Genomic DNA, 20289 nt, shown 5'->3' on the forward strand with positions numbered 1-20289 from the left:
TATTTTTTTATTTTATTAAATAAGTACATGTATGTATGTATGTTCTGTGTTGTAAGTATTACTGTTTCAAATAATATTACAAATTTGAAATTCAGTATCAATAAAATCAATAAAACATCAATGAAAATGACATTTCAGTAATAATTTGAATTTGTCCTGAAGACCCCTACAATATTATGGAAAAATTCTATGGTGTTATTAAAAAATTTAGTGCGTGGTGATTCGTTTCAGCGAGCGTTCACATTAATCGATACGCAATGTCCGTTTTTTCACATCTGCATTTCATTTTTCTTTATGCTTTTATGCATTTATTTGTTATAATTATATGGACACATTAGTTTTGATCTTTTACATATGTTTGCTGAACTTTGCTATGAGACATGACACTTTTTTGACTGTTCAATCGTATATATAATGTCGAGTTCTACATCGAGACTCAATCGACCTGCGTGTATTCTTAATCTGTGAATTTTTGCGACAATTATTTTTTGATTTTGTTTCCATTATGTTAACATCTGAAGATGGCTCAATCCGGTAGCCGAAACTTATAATGTTATATGTTTACCTTTTACCGTTATTATTTCTTAGTATACATCTTTTCTTCTTTTTTTATCTTTTCTGTACTTTTAATTATAATTGTTTATTAATGTTTCCACCATTGTGATTACATAACTTCCTTAATTACTATTTAATTACAATTTGATTCTTTATATTTATCAATCATTCTCTTTGTTTATTTCTCTTTCATTCATTCTCTTTCTCTCAACTTTCACCATCCACTCATATCCTCTCCCATCCTCGTTTAATACATCTATTTCATCTTCATTCTCTCCATCCAAACCTACACATACTCTCAGGTGTCTTACTGACTCACTCTCCCATCCACACAATCTACATCTTCTCTCCTCATCCTTCAACCAATACTTATTTCCCTTCGTTTCATTTCCGCACCTCCATCTTGCTACTCTCTGTATTTTCTTTCCCTCGGTCCTATTTTTGTTTCTTCTTATATATTCTGGGATACCTTGTACCCATCTGTATTCCTCACATGACTTTGATTTACTCACTTTAAATCCCCTCTCCTGTTCGTCTACCTCCGTATCTCTGTCTTTCATCCTGGTCCACTTGTCCTCTCCTTCTTCCTGCAGTGCTTCTTCACTTCTACCACACCTCCACAAATAGTTCCGCCTCTCTATACTTTCCTTTGTCCAATCTTTTTCCTCCCTCTCTTTCTCCTCTCTTCTTCTTTCTTTAATACATCTCTGTCCTATTTCTCCTACTTTTCCACACTCCATTTTGTCCTCAAACCACCCTGCTCTCTTGCCTGCTTCAATTCTTATTTTCTCTCTTTTCAATTCTTCTCTTACTACATATCCCGGTGTTGTTCCATCCAACTTTAATATCCATCTTAAATATTTCTCTTGCAGCTTCTCTACTTCCTTCCATTCTTTATACCCCCATATCTCCACCCCATATAAAAGTATCCCCTTCACTATGCTATCGAATAACTTCACTCTCCATCTTATGTCCCCCTTAAACTTTCTCTCCCCAAAGCTCCATATCCACCCCATTGCTATCCTGGCTTTTCTTACCCTCTCTCTTATATGTCCATCCTCCTTATTATTACTTTTCATAATATATCCTAGATATTTAATTTCCTTCACTTCTTCTATTTTTTTTTCCCCCCACCACCAGCTTCCTACTTTCTTTCTTCCTCCATCATTTTGGAATACCACAACTTTCGACTTTTCCGTACTTAATTCTAGCTTCTTTCTCTCCAAATATCCTTTCAGCATCCTCAACATCACTCTCATCTGTCCTTCCTCTTCCGCTACCATTACAATATCATCCGCGTATTCCAGTGTCCATACTTTACTACTCCCTACTTTTACTCCGCCTGGCCCTTTTTCCATTTCCTCTTCAATGTCGGCAATATATATATTAAATAACGTTGGGCTAAGCGGACACCCTTGCCTCACTCCTTTCTTCACCCTAAATTCTTCTGTTTCTTCATCCCCTATCCTTACTCTGCATCTCGTATCCTCATAAATCTCCCTCACCCTATCTATTATACTTTCTGTAATTCCTCTTTTCTTCATCATATCCCATAGTACTGCTCTATCTATATTATCAAACGCTGCTTTTAGATCTGCAAACAACACCCATAACTTCTTTTTATCCTTTAACCTTCTTCCTATTAAATATTTTAGTATCTTTATATTCTCTATTGTGCTTCTTCCCTTTCTAAAACCTGCTTGTGATCTTCCCCACCCATTCTTATCATCTAATTCTTCAACGATTCTCTTGTTTAATATATTCGTATATATTTTATAAGATGTACACATTAAAGTCACTCCTCTGTAGTTTTTTACGTCTTTCTTCTCTCCTCTCTTCCATATAGGTACTACCATTCCTATCCTCCATTCCTCTGGTATACCTTCTCCACTCCATACTTTCTTTATTACTTCTCCTAACTTCTTCCACACTTTTTCCCCCCCACTTATCCATACCTCGTTTTTTAACTCATCTATTCCTGCTGCTTTACCTTTCTTTAACCTTTTTATTTCCTCGTAGACCTTTTCCATCTCTAACTCCTCGTCTCCTCTTCTATCTCTCTCTATTCTTTTTTCAGCAATTGCTATCTGCTTATCTCCTCCTAACGTTTCCATGAAGAATTTCTCCCACTTTTCCATTGTTATTTCTTTACTTATTTCCTGCCTTCTTTTCCTATTCTTGTTTATAAAATTCCATGCCTGTTTTTCAGTCCTTATTTTTTCTACTTCCTTCTCTTCCCTTTTCATATATTCTTTCTTCTTCCTCTCACATAATTCCCTGTAATCTTTCCTTTTCTTTATGTATTCTCTATACTTTCCTTCCTCTTGACCTTTTCTATACTCTCTTCTAGCTTTATGCGCTTTTCTCTTTTCCACTTTACATTCTCTGTCCCACCACGGCACCCATCCTAACCCTCTTTTCTTTGTTTTTTCTTTCCTTGACATTGCTTTCTTAATTTCTTCCTGTAGCTCCTTCCATTCTTTTCCTCCTTCCGTTTCCTTCCATCTGACCTTTTGTATATTTTCTCTATACTTTTTTTCTCCCTCTTCTGTCCAATCCTGCACTTGCCCTCCCACACTACTCTCCTCTATTTCCTCTTTCTTCCATTTATTTTTTATTATTACTTCTATTGGTTGGTGATCTGACTCTATTCTATCCCCTACCTTCAATTCTTTTATCCTCTCCCATGCACTCCAATTTACAATCCCGTAATCTATCACAGTTTTTCTATCGTCTTTTTCATATGTCCACTCTCCCATTTCATCTCCTCTTTTTTGGCCATTCATTATTATCCAGCCTCTCTCCTCTACCATTTTTAACATCTCTCTTCCTTCCCCATTTATCTTCTTATCTTTCGAGTTTCTTTTTACTACCTCATTTACTATCTCACTTTCCTCCCATCCTCCTTCTATTCCTATCCTCGCGTTAAAATCCCCTAATATGATCATATTTTCCTCCTCATCTTCTTTTACCTCCTTCTTTATATTTTCTAATGTCTCTTTCCTTCCTTCTCTATTATATACATTAATAATTCTCCATATCACTCCTCCTGTCTCAATCCTTCTTTCTTGTATCCCCTCTTCTTCCTCTCTTTCTCCTATAATTTCTACTAACTCTTTTCTTATCCCCGTGATTATTCCTCCCATTGCTCTTCCTTTTCTATGTTTACGTTCTGCTTCCTGGCATTTCCAATTCCACCCTTCTGGTAATTTTGCTTTCAAATCTTCCCATTCCTTCTTCTCTATCCACGTTTCCATCAATCCAATTACATCAAATCCTCTTATGTACTCCCAAAAATCTGCTTTTTTGTTTTTTACTCCTGCCACGTTCCATCCTACTATCTTAATCTCTTCCACTTCTCTCTCACCTCTTACTTTCCCTTCCCCCTTTTTCTTACTTCTGTTATTTCTATTTCTTTCTTTTCTTCTATTCACTTCATTCCTTCTTTCCCTCTCCCATCTCTCCTGTTTTCCATACACTCTCGTACTCTCTCCACCACATTCACACTTCTTTCTTTCTCTACTACATTCGTTCTTTCTTCTCTCTCTACTGACATCTTCTTTCATTCTTTCCATATTACATACATTCTTCTTTCTCTCTCCATCCACCCCTTTCTTTCGATCCTCATTCATCCATATTTTCATCTCTATCTCCCCTCCCTCTCCCCCCCTGCCCCCTTTGAAACCCCTTTCTCATCTCTTGTCTCTCCTCATCCCATTCATACATTGTTCCATCTACCAAACATTTTCCCGTTCTTACATTTACTCTTTTCCCTTTCGCACTCTCCGCTTTCGCCCACTTTCTAATATTTCTCTGAATTTTATCATCTTCGCTTGTCAGGTCCGCGTCTACATATATTCTCGACCCTTTTAGCTTACTTCTATTCTTCATTACTTCTCTTTTACTATCGTAACTACTCATTTTAACTAAAATTACCTTAGCTCCCCCTCTCCCTATATTAAACGCGTCTACTATTTCTGATTCTACCTCCCCCCCTCCCGTATTTCTAACTACTTCTTTCGCGATTTTTAGAGCACTATCTTCCGTATTCCCCACCCCCCTAATTACAATATTCGCTTTCTTTTCTCTTCTCTCCATCTGATTTATTCTTCTTTTCAGTTCTTCGTTTTCTTCTTTCCATTTCTTCTCTTTTTCTTCAAATTCTTCTTTCATTTCTCTAAAATTCTCTTTTAATTCTTCTTTAAATTTCTCATTATCTTCCTTCCATTTCTTCCTAAACTTATCATTCTCTTCTCCTATCACTTTTCTTATTATATTTTCCAGATCCTCTACCTTTACATCCGACATTTTAATTATTTTTGCGGTCTCCTTCTTCTTCTTTGTATTTCTTTGCGTTTCTTTCTCAGCCTGACTTTCTTCTCTCGCGCGCTTCGCTTTCCACCTCTCAAATGAGTCTAGCACCGACGACGCGCTGCTTGTACTTTGCCTTCTTTCCCTCAATAAACTCTCGGCTTTCGTCGGCCTCCCTCGGCGCTGGTAGCTGTTCCCACTTACGGTGCTTTTCTCGTCCACGCTTTCTTTCTCCGTCACTCTCTCTTCTTTCTCGTACTCTCCGCCCGCCCTCCCCGCTACTGTCCAGTGTTTTCCCCACACCCACTCTCTTGTTCGACTGAGACTTCCACTATCCGTACTCCCTTCCACAGACTTTTCCTCCTCCTCTTTTTCTTTCATACGTCTGTTCACTCTAGTGTCGGTGCGCGCGCCTTGTATTCGCTTATCGTCGCGATGACGTCATACGTACGTCACTTCCCTTCCACGTGTTTCTCCGCACCGATGTTACTCCTTCTCTGTACCCGTGTTTCGGCGCTTTTTGAGGTTAGGTCCGCTGTCACCCTTCCTTCTTCTCCTATTGCTCCTTTCTGGTGCGAGAAAACTGTGGCTATCTTTTGCTTGCCTTTCACCCGGATCTATACAAACAAACTCCCTCTCACGGGAGTAGATTACGCAGAATCAGATTCTCCAATTTTACTTCTCCTTATAGAATAAATTTCTTTGCTTTCGCCTGTACTCACCCATAACCGGAAGTCCTGTACTTTTAATTTATGTCTTTAATTATATGTTTTTTTAAGGAATGCGCTGATTCTTACTTCGCCCTTCATTTGTTGTTATTTATTTTATATACGAAGAGTCTTTGTATATATATATAACTTTATTGCTTTCCACATACAGTGCTCGCAATGGACTTCCTTTTTCACATCTCATTATATTGTACAAATTATTATTTACATTTGACATTTTTACACAGTCTTAAAACTATCCATTCATTTCCTCACTCCCTCACTCCCCTCTCTCTCTCTCTCTCTCTCTCTTTCTCTCTCTCTATCTCTCCTGAGACGCTCTATCATCTCCATCCATCCGATTCCTCTCCCATCTTCATTTAAAACACACACACCCCCATCCACATTTCTTCCTCCTCTCTCCCTCACATACACGCACTTATTCTTTAAATGATCCACATTCTCTCTCTCTCTTTCACACAATCTACACTTCCTCTCCTCCTCATTCAGCCAATACTTATTCCCCCTCTCCTCATTCCCGCATCTCCATCTTGCTATTTTCACCAGTCTTTTTCCCTCATTTCTCTTACACGTTCTTATATACATCGGTATCCCATACACTCTCCTATAACTCACGCACGACCTAGACGCTCTCACTTCCTCTCCTCTCTCTTGTACATCCACTTCTATATCCCTTTCCCTCAGGCACTCCCACTTATTCTCTCCACATTCATTCATGGCTGCCTCACTCATGCCTCCTCTCCATAGATAATTCCCCCTCTCTATACTCTCTTTTGTCCATTCCCTCCTATCCTTCTCTCTTTCACTCTTTCTCTTCTCAATCATGCACATCTTCCCAAATTTCCCTCCCTCTCCTTTCTCTAATTTTTCTTCAAACTTCCCTGCCCTCCATCCCGTTTCTACCCTTAGCTTATTTCTTTTTAACTCTTCCCTTACTATATAGCCTGGTGTTACTTTTTCCAAACCTAGGATCCACTTCAAATATTTTTCATGAATCGCTTCTACCTCCTTCCACTCTCTATATCCCCACATTTCCACTCCATACAATAAAATTCCTTTCACTATACTATCAAATAGTTTTAACCTCCATCTTATATCCCCCTTAAATTTTCTCTCCCCATAACTCCATACCCATCCCATAGCCACTCTAGCTCTTCTCACTCTTTCTCTCACATGTTCTTTATCCCCTCCATGTCGCGTTATCACATACCCTAAATATTTATATTCTTTCACTTCCTCTATCCTTTTCTCCCCCCACCACCAGAATCTCTCTTTATCCCTTCCTCCCTTATTTTTAAACACCATCACCTTGGATTTATCGACACTCAATTCTAACCTTTTCCCCTCTATGTACCTTTTTACTCTCCTTATCATGTCTCTTAATCCTTCTTCTTCCTCAGCTAGCATCACTATGTCATCAGCATACTCTATTGACCACATCTTCTCATTTCCCACCCAAATCCCTCCATTCCCTTTTTTTAATTCCTCCTCGATATCTGCTATATATATGTTAAACAGGGTCGGACTCATTGGGCAACCCTGCCTAACCCCCTTTTCCACCCAGAATTCCCTTGATACGTTCTCCCCTATCCTCACGACACATCTCGTCTCCTCATATACCTCCATAACTCTATCTATTAAACCCTCACTCACCCCTCTTTTTCTCATCATTTCCCATAGAACGTTCCTATCCACTCTGTCAAAAGCTGCCTTCAGATCTATGAAGAATGCCCATACTTTCTTTTTCTGTTTTAACTTTCTTCCTACTACATATTTTAAGATCTTAACATTTTCCACTGTCCCTCTTCCTTTCCTAAAACCAGCCTGCGTCCGGCTCCATCCACCCTTCGCATCAAGCTCCTCCACTAACTTTCTGTTTAAAATATTCGCATATACCTTATACCCCGTACTCGTCATCGTCACCCCTCTATAATTCCCGGTCTCTCTTCTCTCTCCTCGTTTCCATATCGGTACCACTACTCCTACTCTCCAGCTCTCTGGGAACCCTTCCCCTTCCCATACCCCCTTTAATATCTCCTCCAACCTTTTCCCTATTATTTCCCCTCCTTCTTTCCATGCCTCATTCTTTATTCCATCCATTCCTGCTGCTTTCCCTCTTTTTAACCTTTTTATTTCATTTTTTACCTCTTCTATCCCTATCCCCCCGTCTCCTACCCTATCCACTCCCCGTATTCTACTTCCCTCCTCTTTTCTTTCCTCGACTCCTCCTAAACTTTCCCTGAAGTACTTGACCCACTCTTCCATCGTAATCTCTTTACATACTCCCTCCCTTTTCTTCCTCCCTTTGTTTATAAATTTCCATGCTTCCGATTCTGTCTTTATATTTTCTACCTCTTTTTCCTCCCGTTTCTTCTGTTCCACCTCTTTCTCTTCACACAACTTTCTATATTCCTTTTTGCACCGTACGAATTCTTCATGCCTTCCTTCTCCCTGTTCTCTCCTATACCGCCTTCTCAATCTATTCATCTCTCTCTTTTTTTTCCTACACTCTGCGTCCCACCACGGACTCCATCCAATCCCTTTCCTCTTCCCCCTTTTTTTATACTCCACCGCCTTATTAATTTCTCTTTCCAACTCCTCCCATCTCTCTCTCACCCCTCCTCCTTTCCATTCTATCTTTTCTATAGCCGTCCTGTACTTTCCTATACCCTCCACTGACCAATCCTGTAATCTTAGTTCTTCCCCCCTCCTCTCTTCCTCCCTTTCATAATATGTCCCTAGCTCTATCATAATTGGCTGATGGTCTGACTCCCCCCTACACCCTACTTCAAATCTCCCTACTCTCTCCCAAGCCTCCCAGTTCACTATACCCAAGTCAATAACTGACCTCCCTCCTCCCTTCTCATATGTCCACTCCCCCTTCTCATCCCCTTCCTTAACTCCATTCAGAACCATCCAACCTCTTTCTTCTACCACCTCCATCAAATCCCTTCCTTGTTTGTTCACTACTTTATCTTTAGAGTCTCTACTAGCTTCCTCCTTTATTACATCTCCCTCTGTACTTTGTCTATTCCACCCTTCTTCTCCCCCTATTCTTGCATTAAAATCCCCTGCTATCATTAAAATTCCCTCTTCCTCTTCTTTAATCACCTCTTTTAGAGCCTCCAGACCTTCTTTTTGTCCCTCCCTATTATATACTATTACAAATCTCCACCTCTCCCTGTCTATAACCACTTCCCTTTCTTGAATGCCATCTCTCTCATCATACCCAATTTCCCTTTCCACTAATTCCCTTCTCACTCCAGTCACAATTCCCCCTTTCGCTCTTCCCATCTTCCCCTCTCTCCTAGCTACCTGGCACTTCCAGCGCCATCCTTCTGGCATTTTATCTTTCATCTTCTCCCACCCTCTTTCATCCACCCACGTTTCTATCAACCCAATCACATCAAAATCTTTCAAAAATTCCCAGAACTCTTCATCCTTCTTTTTTAACCCTGCAACATTCCATACCACCCCCCTTACCCTTTTCCCTCTCCTCCTTTCACCCCTTTCTATTTGATTTAATCCCTCTTTTTTCTTATTCACACTGCAAGCACTCTTTAAAAATTCACTTCACACATACATCTTCTATCGTTCTCCCACACATACTCTTTTCCATTCAGCCATCCCCTCCCAAACCCTACTTTCACACGCATACCTTTATCTCTCTCCTTCTTTGCCCACACCCTAATTGCACTCTGTCTGTCTCTTTCACTCTTCGTCATATCATCATCCACATACACTCTCGTACCTCTCAGTTTACTTTTTTTCTCCATTATCATTCGTTTATCATACATGCTGTTCAATTTTGCCACTATCATACTCTCATTCTCTTTCACTCTTATCATATATGCATCTTTCACATTTATTTCCCTCTCATACACTCCCATTTTCTCAAACACGCCTGTCATTGCCTCTCTTACATTTACATTTCCCCCTTTTACTTCTACCCCTTTTATCACAATATTTAATCTTCTCTCTCTTCTTTCTTGATCTATGTTCTTCTTCTCCATCTCTTGCACTTTTTCTTTTAATTCTTTTAACTCGTTCTCTAATTTCTCTCTTGCCTTTCTTTCTTCCTTTCTTATTTTCTCAATCTCCTCCTTCATTTCCTTTTTTAGCTCTCTCTTTATTTCCTCTCCTTTTTGCTCTACTTTGTCCAGAATTTCTTGTTTAGCTTCCTCCAGCAATCTTCTCATCATCTCTTCTATTTTCTCCATTCTAAATTCTGTCTTTTCTTTTCGCTCCTCCTTCGAATTCGCGTTCTCCTTTTCGATCTTTACCCTCTGCTTCTTCTTTTCCTTATCCTCCTGCTCCGAATCGGAACCGCTACCTCTATTGCGTTTTGATAAATACGAAACAATACTACCGCTCGCACTGCTGTCCCTTCCTTCTCGCCCCAAACTCTCCGCCCTAGTCCGTCTGCCTCTCCTTCCTTTCCCCGGCCCACTCTCGTCTTCCTTCTTCTTTACCTCTATTCCCTTCGCTACGCTTACGTTTCCCCACTTGTCGCTCAACCATTCATGCACCTTGTCCCCATCAACCTCTGCCGACCCGATTAAAGTTTCGTCTCTCTCTCTCTCTCTCTCAGCTCTCTCGCTCATTCCTCTCCTCGAACCTCTCTCCTCCCCGGGCTCGTCACTGCGCGCACGCCGCGATTACTCATGAATTCGTTCGGTCGCGAGAATACACACTTCCTGTCTAAACTTTCTCTCTCTCTCTCTCTCTCTCTCTCTCTCTCTCTCTCTCTCTCTCTCTCTCCCTATCTCTCGTCCTCACTCACTCGCTGGCGATTTTATGCCCGCGCTTGCGCAAACTAGGTTCCCGACCGCGTGTTTGACACTTTGGTGTTTTCAGGTTAGGATGTTCTTTTTCCTCTCTTTCACTCGCCCTTCTTCTAGAAAAAACGAGCTACTTTTTGCTTAGCTCCGGGTTTTACGACCCTCGTCGTCTGTAACAAAAAACTCCCCGGGGGGAAACTCTCTACAGCACCTTTGGAAAACTTACACTCTCTGATTAAACTGCGTGTGTCTCTACTCACCTCGCAACCGGAAGTCCCCGAAGAGTCTTTGTATTTTTGTTATTAAAAAATTTAAGAAGACTTCGATTTTTTATGAAAAATAATTTTTTTTATTTTTTTATTGTGTGTTGTATAAAACAGATGAATATTGATCTTTTAACTTTTTTTTTAACTATCAAAAATATCTGAAAAATTGTACAGACGGTGAACACACTATATATGTATATGAAAATATATGATTTTGATGAAGTAATAATGATGTAAAAAAAACAGTACATTGCTGACTGCACTATGAATCAAGAGCATTTATTTATTATGAAGTTGAGTGTTATAATCAGGGAATGTGTGAAAAGTTATTTTTTAAAAGTAACAAGTTACCGAGTAGAAAAAGTAATAAGTTATCGTTATTTGTTACCGATTTTTTAAAATAACTCGTTACCATTACAGTTACCGTTACAATTTACAGTTACCATTACTTGAGAAAGTTTTATAAGTTACTGTTACCATTACTTGAGAAACTTTTTGTTATTTTTTCGTTACTTTTTTAAAATTGACTACAATCACAACGGATGAGTACCTAGGGGCTTTCTAGTCTCAAGAGCACTATAAGTGGCTTGCGTTCAATCGAATCGTGTCTAATCATATGCGAAGTAACGATAAAAGTATTAGGAGTATAAATAAGTTTCCGCCGTTTTTTATCAAAAATTGGGCATTTATTGTGAAAGAACCTAATGTTTTATTCGAAGTATTGTCCATCGCTAGCCACCTACTTTTTCCCATCTTTCTGGCAGCATACGGATACCGCGTCGGAAAAACGCTTCATCTTTTGAAGCTATCCACGAATCGACCCAATTTTTGGTATCTTCATATGATGTGAAGTGTTGCTCAGACAGGCCATACGCCATCGATCGAAACAGATAGTAATCAGAAGGAGCAATGTCTGGTGAATACGGCGGGTGGGGTAAAACTTCCCAATTGAGTGTTTCCAAGTAGGTTTTGACCGGCGCCGCAACATGTGGACGAGCATTATCATGCAGAAGAATAACTTTGTCGTGTCTGGAGTAGTAGTGGGCGCGTTTTTCCTTGAGTGCTCGGCTCAATCTCATCAATTGTGTTCGGTAGAGAGCCCCAGTAATGGTTTCGTTCGGTTTGAGCAACTCATAATAAACGACACCTAGCTGATCCCACCAAATACACAACATGAGCTTTTTCCCCATGAATGTTCGGCTTGGTTGTCGATGTTGAAGCATGGCCAGGTGGTCCTCATGATTTCTTCTTCTTTGGGTTATCGTAGTGGATCCATTTTTCATCACCAGTGACTACACGGTGCAAAAAACCCTTTCGTATTTTATGCCTGGCAAGCAGCATTTCACATGTGAAAAATCGGCGTTCAACGTTTCTCGGCTTCAGTTCATATGGAACCCAATTTCCTTGCTTTTGAATCATTCCCAACGATTTTAAGCGATGTGAAATTGCTGGTTGAGTCACTCCTAATGTAAGTGCAAGTGCTTCTTGCGTTTGGCACGAATCTTCATCCAATAATGCTTCCAATTCCGCGTCTTCGTACACTTTCGGCCTTCCGCTACGTTCTTTGTCTTCGACGTCAAATTCACCGTTCTTAAACTTTTGAAACCACTCACGGCAACTTCTCTCACTTAAGGCAGCCTCACCATATGCTTCTACAAGCAATCGATGCGCCTCAGCTGCAGATTTCTTCAAATTAAAGAAGTAAATCAAAAGCTCCCGCAAATGATGCTTATTCGGCTCAAAACTCGACATTTTCGCACGAAAAAAGATATAAGATGCTGATGCAAAATCGCTAATATTTCAAGGTTATATTCTTGCCAGATGTCCAACCTTACGATATGACGTTTTACAACTGACAATTTTAACTATAACATACTGGTAGCGCTATTGTTTGTCAAACGGCGGAAACTTATTTATACTCCGAATAACTATAAAATTCGTTATCGTTACAGTTATCAAAAGAAAGTAACGCAATTATCAATAAAATTACCAAAAAAGTAACTTGTGGTTGTAATTACAAGTAACGAGTTACTTCTATTCCCTGATTATAATATTGTACACTAATATTGTTATTAACAAGCAGACGAATTATGTTAAAAGGAAAATAGAATATAGAATGCCACTCATTATGCCAAAAAATACTATTACGGGCTTAACAGACAAAGATTTAATGTTGTCACATCCTAGCTTTCACGAAAAAAATTTCCATAAAATAATCAACATTCTACTAAACAACGGATACTTCTTAAAATTAATTTTTAATATCAAAAAAAGATTGCTAAAAAATTTAGAGAATTTTTAATATTAAAAAAAGATTGCTCACAAAATTTAGAGATTAAAATGACAAACTCACACGAATAATAAAAAATAGACAGACATAAAAAATATAACTACATTTTTCACGATATTTTACCTTATATTTCATCTATCTTAGAAAAATTTAAAAGATTTTTCGAGAACAATAAAGCCGTTCGACTCGCCTACGTGGGATTAAACAAGCTTAACTCTTTCATTAGAATTCAAAAAGATAAATTAACGTCACTTTCACAAATTAACGTGATTTATAAATGTACAGGAGGACATAGAACTATTAGATTCATTATATCTATTTAAGAAAGTTTAACATTTCCATGTTTTATTTCCTATGGTTATCGTATATAATTTTTACATGTTTGTGTCTATTTATTTATTATTATTTATTCCCGTTACATTATCTATGACCACCGATCGTTTTTGATCTCTCACATTGTTCGGAGCGACAGGTAGCTTATCATTTAATTTAATAAGGTATACGTTAAATTTATGTGAACTTAGCATTTCGCGCGTGACAACGTCACGCATGATGCGAAACCGCGGCAAGTGACCAATGAGGAATGCGCCCAGCGCGCAGCACTGTCCTCATTGATTACTCGCCAAGTAAGGCGCCACAGCGACGCGGCGGCCAGTAACAATCACCAGTCGATCTTCGCGCAACAAAACGCGGTAAAAATTGTTAAGTGCGTATCAAAGTGATTCTAGATTGTTCTCATGTTTTTTTCTATAGTAAACGAGAAGGTTCTCGATTATTCCTTTTTTACGTCATATCCGATTTTTTTACTGCTAGTACTTTTGGGAACAATCTGGAATCACACCAGTATATAAGATGCCGCGTGGTCACGGCCGACCAGTCTTTTTCTGATCGGTGCAATTTTCGGCAGTAGAGTTTTATGTTACAGTTCGGTGTGCTTTTCCGTCCGAAAGAAATTTTCTGTGCATATTGAATTTGTGCTGTAGAAAGTAATCTGTTTTATGCTGCAATAAACTTTATTGTCTTAAATGTCAAAAAAGCAAACGATTTTTCTTTCAATTAATATTCCGCTCCTCCTAAGTCGCTACACACATACTCTTAGAACGTCTTACGGTTACTTAGAATGTGTTACGGTGTTAACATGTTTTATTTAACAGGTCATTATTAACAATATTACATAAGTTTTTTAACTAATCTAACTTATAATACAATAATTTATTCGAAACTATTATTAAATTACAGATAATTTGAAATGTATGATTTAAGTATTCTCTGTTAGATACGGCAGACAACATTGTAATCACATTATAAATGTATATTAACGATACTCCAATTTTATAATATATTCTATCTCTCATATTTTATTATACTAACGGATTTTGTTATCAATGAAGAAGATCTAAGGTTCAAATAGGTTAAAACGTTTGTAATCCTTTTCAAGATTTCAATATATGAATTTATACGTTTAACTTGTGTTGGCTTGCATTGACATTTATCCTTGGATTTATTCATTCGAGCTTTGATTAAGATTGAGAATTATTTGTAATAGTTTTGTTTTAAGTACTTTCTTAAATAAAGAAATAATTGCCCCTAACAGTTTTTTCATTTTTCTAATATTAATATTTTTTTGTATTAAATTATACTGACATAATATTTTTATAGTTGTATCTATATTTCTTTCTAAAGTAATATACGAGTATAATATTTGATTGAAATATTTAATTTCAGTAATTTATTATGATATGATATATTTATTGTAGGTGTTTGTAGTGACTCATTCGTTAGATGAATTATTAACGGCAGCTAGCGCAAAATTTGAAATAACTGCAAAGAGATTTTTTACATCGCAAGGTGGTGAAATTGATGATATTAAACTCATTAGGTAAAAAGCTTGTTTACTTTTATATTTTTAGACATATTAATGCGTTAAAATTTTCTGGATTAATAAAATATTTCTCAATTTTTCTTTGCAGAGATGATGACATTTTATATGTTTCAAATGGGGAAAATTTTATACATACTAGTAAAATTTTGAGCCATAATCAACTAAGCAAAAATTCGGAATGGATTACACTGAATGTTGGAGGAAAATATTTTACCACAACTAGGAATACTTTAACCAAAAAAGAACCTATGAGTATGTTAGCAAGGTATATTATCATTTTCTAATTAGTCAGTTTTTTCTATTGGGATGGATGTATACAGTTAAATGTGTGCGTGTGCGTGTGCGTTGCGTGTGCGCGTGTGTGTGTGTGTGCGCGCGCGCGCGCGCGTTGCGTGTGCGTGTGTATATGTGTGCGCGCGCGCACCAATTTTCTAATAAACTATAAATTAATATTCTCATAGTTACTTTTTTAAGATCAAGTGAAAGAATTAGTCTCAGAACAAATAAATCATGTGACGTGTGATAAAAGTATCAATAAACCAACACAGAAGATATTCACATAAACATTCGTATAAATATCGTTTTATTGATTTAACATTAAAAGGACCGAGATAGCCAATTTGGCTCCTCGCGAAATTCAAACTAATATAACTTTTTCAATTTTGCTTCCATGTGATATCCTTTTGTGACTTTTCATCATTTTTCATGTTCTTAATTTTAGTAAAAAAAATTTCAATTATATAAAATGGTTGAATTTTTATTTAATTGTCTACCTAGAAAGATCGTTACGCGTTAGACCCAATTTGGTCTTTAAAATCTTTATCCGATCTTTCTAGTGTTAAAAAGTAATAAGTATAATATATATTTCGATCCAAATGTCAGGTCATAATCAATACAAAGTTAGATTTACATTCAAATTAAGCCTTGTCATAAATACAATGGTTATATTTTAGAATGAACCTACACAGTGTATGTCGTAGAAGGATGCATGGTGAAACATTAACAGAGTTTCATGTTTAATAGTTTATCCAATAATAACACAATTCAACGAAAGCATGTTAACTTCGACGTCTGTCACAAGATCGTCACACTTTAAATTCATATTGTAATTAATTGATATTCATTCTTTATCATGTAAGTCAATTTTATAAACATCGACGTTTATATAACAGCGAAGTACATTCCATAATTTATTGTTGCAATTGCTTTTTTTATTTATAAATTTATATGATTTTTTAATCAGAATTTACTATTTTATTGTTGAACAAGCTATTAAACTAAAACGAGAAATAGAATTTTAGTCTAGTGCAGGAATAAAAAACATACCTTATTTGACTATAGGCACCTCACTTATAAGCTTTACATCTATTGTTCTAGACGACATACATACTAGTGATGGACATAATTGACTATTCTGCGAAATTGATTAAATCGATTATAATCAGTTATTCTTTTGAGATAATCGATTTATAATCGTTCAATTAAAGCTGTTTTCTTTTTTATTAGCCTATTGACAAGTAATTAAAGTAAATAAAAATTATAACTGAATTTAAAACCTTTATTTCTTTATTCATACAACTTATTTATTTGCATATAACTTTTTTAGAATACAATCTTTTCTATAATTAAAATGTGTTAAAATAGAAGTTTTTTTAGAATACAACTTTTTTAGATTACAAGTTTGTAAATTTTATTTAAAAAACTTACAATTTTTACATTTTTGAGAGACAATTTCTTTCAGAAATAAGATATCCAGTGGCAGAGAATAATCGTTCTACTGGCACAGAACTGCCAGGAACACATAAGTATTTCAAAGTTATTAGATAAATTTCTAGATGTTTATAGTTTTCAAATAATTTAATTTAATTTAATTTAATTTAGTTTATTGCAAAGCTGTATGGAAAAAACTATATACTATTAATAAAGTAATAGAAATAAAGTATGATACAATAGACTATAGTTAACATAAACATAAATACAATAGACAATAGTAGCTTGCAAATGGTTAGGCGTCAGCAAAATTGTTGTTACAAAGCTTACCAGTAACAAAACCAGAATAAGACAACAATGCAATAAGAGGTAAACTAATATAACTAATATAACTAATAGCTGAAATCATACATATCAGGTCTGGCTATTAAATAACGAGACTGCGCGCGCAGAAGGCGTCCTAGAGGGGTAGGATGGGAAACGAATGCAGCGTTGGATAGCTGGAAGTGTCTACTATTCCAGTACGAAAACACGTTTTTGTCGCAGTAGTAGTATTTTTTCTAATAGAGGTTAGAAACGAACTTGTTTTTTTCTCGTGCCGTTAACAATGTGTGACGAAAAACACGAGCAACGGATCAATGTCAAATTTCTCGTTAAATTAAAAAAAACTCCGACTGAGTGCTATAAGTTGTATTGTTGAAAGAGGCCTATGGTGAGAATTCTCTATCTCGTGCGCGTGTTTTCGAATGGTATAAACGGTTTTCTGAAGGCCGAGAAAGCACCGAAGATGACCAACGTCCAGGTCGACCTGTCTCTGTTTCAACTCCGCAAACAGTGACCAAAAGCAATGAAATTGTGCGCGGAGATCGTCGTATGAGCATTCGGATGATTGCTGAGACTGTAAACGCCGATAAAGAAACTGTCAGAAAAATTTTACATGACGAATTAAACATGAAGAAAGTCTGTGCGAAGTTGGTCCCAAAAAATTTGACCCCTGACCAAAAGCTCGTCCGTCAACAGATCTGCTCAGATTTTCTTGAGAGGTTAGATGAAGAGCCTGAATTGATGGAAAACATCATCACTTGCGATGAAACCTGGATATTCCAATACGATGTTGAAACTAAGCGGCAATCCATGCACTGGAAAACTCCTGCATCGCCAAGAATGAAAAAAGCAAGGATGTCGAAATCAAAATTTAAAGCCATGCTAATCGTTTTTTTCGACATCAACGGCATCGTGATGACTGAATGGGTTCCAGAGGGTCAAACTGTAAACCAAACTTACTATTTGACAGTTTTGGCAACACTGCGAGAGCGAGTTCGTAAGAAACGGCCGGAGTTGTGGAAAAACAAGTCGTGGATCTTACACCAGGACAACGCACCTGCCCATAACGCGCTGTCTGTGAAGCGTTATTTAGCCGCTAGAGGCACTCCAGTACTCGAACACGCTCCGTACTCGCCTGATTTAGCACCCTGTGACTTTTTCCTGTTTCCGAAGATCAAGTCTGCCTTAAAAGGAACCCGGTTCGAGTCGATGGAAAAGGTGAAGCAAAAATCGGCGGAGCTCCTAAATGCTCTTACAAAAGAAGACTTCCGCATTGCTTTGACCAATGGAAAAAACGAATGGAACGGTGTGTGGCGAGGGGAGGGGAGTACATTGAAGGGGAGCATTCAATTGTAGAATAATTTTTAAAATAAAACTCTTTGTCCATTATTTTCGGTGCTTATCAAGTAAGTGAAACCGAACGTGAAAAAGGTCCTTGCACAGTTTGAAAAACTTGCAATCTTTGTTGCAAGAAATAGGCAAGAACTGTAAAACTAACGGAGCTGATGTGCGAATGTCTCGAAATGCGTAATTACGGAAGAAAAGGAAAGTGATTACAAGATGCGTGAATTGCAGTGGTGTTTAAAGGGAATTGACACCACTTATTTCTTGAACAAAGTTTTATTTGTTGCACATAAGCTACACACGTGATCAGACGCCACGCGCGGAGCACATGAGGAGAAATTGTCCGACGGAGATTAGCACAAATTTTGTTGTTTTTTCCCATGCACTTCGCGAACGCGTGGTTGTGCGAGGATCCAATTTCTTCTCGAACCGAAACGTGTGTTGATTTATTTCGGCTGGCCTTACTAACTATGGCCGCGTGCTGATTGGAAACTTCCGTGTTCGTGGAGCGCGAATCGTGGCTCGCTTTACGGAAGGTACCGAGCTTCTGCCGAAAAACGGAAACGGCTTATCGTCCCGAATCGAGCGATTCGGTCGATCGCCGCAAGTTGTCGCGGTCTATTCTTCCACCGCGACATTGAGTGTCGCCAGATAATAATAATGATGACGTCACGAATTACGAAGCGCGTGTATCTACTGGTAGAGACGTCTGTTCGTTCGCAATTTTGTACTTTATCTAAACACTCTTTTTCATAAGCAGTCTCGTTATTTAATAGCCAGACCTCGTATACACATACACCCACACACAATACGCTCATTTACATACATATATGCGCATACACCTACAAATACACCAATTACATCAGTGTCGTTTAAATACTGTGAGTGACGCAATGAAACGCGAGGCAGCGGAATGGAAGGAGAGTAGAGAGGGAGAGGTTTTTATTGAATCAGAAAGGGAATTAAAATGTTTGGCAGAGATATAGGAGAAAGCGGCACGGAACTTAGTGAACCGATATATGGGGAAGGATAAGTAACCTTGATATCTGATGACAAGAGGGTTAAAAGAGGAATGATGCTCAGAGTTCTACTGAAGGAGACGTCACAGATATAGAGGAGATATATTGGAACGAAAGAGAGAAAATACAAGACAACAGGTGGAGAATAAAACGTTGCCAAATTTTAAGGGAGACTTTGCCTTAGGAGTGCCATTTTTCAGGTGTTTACGTTTTATTTTTTTTGAAGGAAACGAGTAAAGATTTTTGAGTGCGGTTTTTTTCTTGCTTTTATTCATGATATGCAGAACATTAAACAATTTTTTTTTCTAAAAAAAAAACAAAATGGCGGACGTTGTAGCTCCGCGAAAACAGGTCCTCAAATCGCGGGAGTTAAACGGCTGCCATCACTGCCCTCTCTGTGTCGATCTGAAACACAAATTCAAAGCATATCAACAATCTGTGAACCTTTGGTCATGGAATGACGGATCGGTTTTTCGTTTGATGCAAATTTCGGAAACTGGCGGCAATTATATAAAAAAAATCGAATTTTTGCGTTTTTTTCGCATAAAAAGATAAATAATAAATGCAAAAATAAAGCTATCGAAAAAACGATCCGTCATTCCGTGAAGACATATTTTCTGAGTATGCTCTCTAAATTTCATGTCGATACGTTAATTACAGCGGTCAGGAGAATGGCAGCCATTTTTAAAAACGTGTTTTCGAGAAAAACGCGTTTAAAGTTTTGTAACGTGTTTACACAAATGTGTTTATAATTACCGCTAATCGGCAATGCCTGCTCCATAGAGGCATCCCTCCTCTTCTTGTAGCTGCTCATGTTGATTCTAAGATCTCTGAGCATAAAAGGCTCTGTATACCTGCGTCAGACGCGCTGAGACCTGCATGAACCGAGCTAGTCGGGCGCCCCGCTGAGCCGGTCAGAGCGCGCTGACGGTGTCGACTTCAAATGCGTTGAAAATATCGTAAACGTTCGAAATCCGGGAAACCCTTCGACAGATTTATTTCTACTTACATGTAGATTAAGAATCCGTAATAAACAACAACATCGATTTTTTGAAAATTTCAAAGGCAAAGTCCCCCTT

General features: G+C 37.8%; 1 protein-coding gene across 1 annotated transcript in view; it reads left to right on the plus strand.

The window, feature by feature from the left end:
* LOC108748839 (BTB/POZ domain-containing protein KCTD9) overlaps positions 1 to 20289 on the plus strand; it is a 57201-nt gene that overhangs the window by 29756 nt on the left and 7156 nt on the right. Inside the window, exons 2-3 of the mRNA XM_018487212.1 lie at positions 14689 to 14810; positions 14902 to 15078. Of these exons, the coding sequence (XP_018342714.1) occupies positions 14689 to 14810; positions 14902 to 15078 (299 nt within the window). The remainder of the gene's footprint in view (positions 1 to 14688; positions 14811 to 14901; positions 15079 to 20289) is intronic.

Source organism: Trachymyrmex septentrionalis, unplaced genomic scaffold, assembly GCF_001594115.1.
Source record: "Trachymyrmex septentrionalis isolate Tsep2-gDNA-1 unplaced genomic scaffold, Tsep1.0 scaffold246, whole genome shotgun sequence".
NCBI lineage: Eukaryota > Metazoa > Arthropoda > Insecta > Hymenoptera > Formicidae > Trachymyrmex > Trachymyrmex septentrionalis.